Source organism: Engraulis encrasicolus, chromosome 4 (assembly GCF_034702125.1).
Source record: "Engraulis encrasicolus isolate BLACKSEA-1 chromosome 4, IST_EnEncr_1.0, whole genome shotgun sequence".
In the NCBI taxonomy this organism is placed as follows: Eukaryota; Metazoa; Chordata; class Actinopteri; order Clupeiformes; family Engraulidae; genus Engraulis; species Engraulis encrasicolus.
The window spans coordinates 7,633,902-7,636,128 of record NC_085860.1 but is presented as its reverse complement, the minus strand read 5'-3'; the positions used below and the strand labels follow the sequence as shown (position 1 = coordinate 7,636,128).

The 2,227-nt window shown below is 44.4% G+C and overlaps 1 protein-coding gene across 1 annotated transcript in view; it reads left to right on the top strand.

Annotated features, from left to right (window-relative positions):
* Positions 1 to 1,960, top strand: part of brsk2a (BR serine/threonine kinase 2a) — a 334,316-nt gene extending 332,356 nt beyond the window's left edge. Inside the window, exon 25 of the mRNA XM_063196348.1 lies at positions 1,722 to 1,960. Coding sequence (XP_063052418.1) covers positions 1,722 to 1,960 — 239 coding nt within the window. The remainder of the gene's footprint in view (positions 1 to 1,721) is intronic.
* The last annotated feature ends 267 nt before the right edge of the window (positions 1,961 to 2,227 follow it).

Genomic DNA, 2,227 nt, shown 5'->3' with positions numbered 1-2,227 from the left:
ACAGCTCTGCTGCCTTTTGGGGTTTTTTTTAGAACCTGTTCGCAATGGAGTGTTTCCAGTGTGATGCAACAACGAAACACCTTGACAGTAGTAACACGCCACACGTTTTAAATGTGTGGATGATGCAGGCTGAGAAAAGAACGGGCGTCCTACTATTTTCAAAGTTCAAAAATAGTTCATTCAGCTTGTTTCACTTGTTGTTGTTGTCTTGCTACCTGTCTGTGTGATCTGTTTAGGGTATATATAGTATTCTGTACAATAGGATATTAATACAGTATATCCTAGTTACTTTGTATTATGCTACCAGTTGCCACCTGGTGATGTGTTATGTTGGTGATATACATACTCGAGCCTATCTATACAGAGATCTTAACACTGCATACACTTTCTTGTTCAAGTTAGTCTCTAGTGAACCTGCCTATTGATGGGAGAGCAAGTACATAATATCTTAGAATCTCAAGAAGTTTGTTTTAGAATCTCAATAAGTTTTTAGAATGTCAAGAAGTTTGTTTTAGGAGCGCTTCCTGGTCTCAAAAAGTTTTTGATTTGAGGAGCTCTTTGGATGGGGAAATGTAGAACCTGAAAAAAGAAGAATAGCAAGGCACTCTCATTCATCAAAAATAAAAGTCATCTGTTGCATGGCTTGGTTACTGAAACCTTTAAAAAAAACTCTGTGTCCTCCTTGGGGTGATGAAACAGCCCTCAAGAGAGGGAACGTATCATGTTGGTGATATGTTAGAATCTGTTGTGTAATTAGCTTCAGTTTGTTAGCATACAGAGGTGTTTGATAGTTGTTTATCTAGCATCTCAGAACCTCCTGTCTACTGTATCTTTGTCTGGGCAATCACTCTCCCTGAGCTTGGTGCTGCAGCCTGGCTAGCGATACATTTATTATCTTGTAGACACCCAAACACGAGTCGTGACGTTGAGGGAATACCTGCCACGTCACATGTTGATGCGATGGCCTAAACCTAGACCAGTGATTCCCAACCTATGGGGCCGGGGCCCATTGGTGGGCCGTGGAGGTATTCCAAGTGGGCCTTGAAATCATTTTCCAAAATTAATAATTATATTTTGGTGTGTGTTGTTGATTTCTTTGAGTTTTATTCTTGATTGGGTCAGAGGTGGAGCCCGAACATTTTTGACAATTTCGAGTGGGCCCCAAGTTGAAAAAGGTTGGGAACCCCTGACTTAGACCTTTCCCTAACCCTAAACGTAAGTGAAGTTCAAGGGGCTGCCTTTGAGGCGCACATCACATTTTGACTCACATTTGACACATTTGACGTCAAAAATTGCAGTCTGGTCAAAGTTAGTCAGAAATTGACGAGTCGGGATGATGCACTGATAAGGAAAAGAACTGAGTCGCCATGTTCAGCCATGTCATTCTCGTGCTCTCTCGTTATCACGCTCATGCTGTCTACAACCTCACTGCTCCACTACCTCACCACCCCCACCCTACCCTACCCTACCTACCCAGCCTTACCCTCAACTCCCAAACACAGCAACCCACCCCTAACCCTCAACCCCTAAACCCCATCCTGCCTGCCTCCCCCTCCTCTCTCTTTGGTCACTACTCGTCTCGTGAAACCCCATTGTTCATTTGTTTGTTTGTTCTCTCTTCTCTCTGTTTGTCCCTTTTCTGTTGTTGTCTTTATATTATTGTTTCTTCTTTTTTCTTCTTTTTTCCCCCTTCTGCTTCTTCTTCCCGTCTGTGTACCTAGGCAGCCCAATGAGTAACTTCTTTGACGTAATTAAACAACTTTTTTCAGACGAGAAGAACGGCCAGGTACCCCGCCCTGGTACACCTGGCACCCCCCACAGGCGCGCCCCACACCCCCACCACCCCAACAGCAGGATACAGGAGGCCGAGGTGGTCCATGAGACCAAGTACCCCCCACCCACGCCCAGCAAAGACAAGGCCAACCTGGTGCCAACCGTGGGGATGCACGAGCAGCCCTAGAAGCCCCCCCCCCCAACTCCCCCACTCCCCACGCCAACCAGGAAGTCTTAGCAGACTGCCCTTGCGAGATGTCAAACTAAAACATGACAAACAAACCAAGACGTATATTTAGTTAAAGTTGAGTTAAAACTAAACAACCAAAAAAAACAGATAATAAGAGGCAAAAAATATCTTCTATTTCTGTTTTTTTTTCTGTACTTTTGCCCCGCTCCCTCAAAAGTTGACGCAAGAGAATGTACATAGGGCTGGTTTCATTGTACATACTTG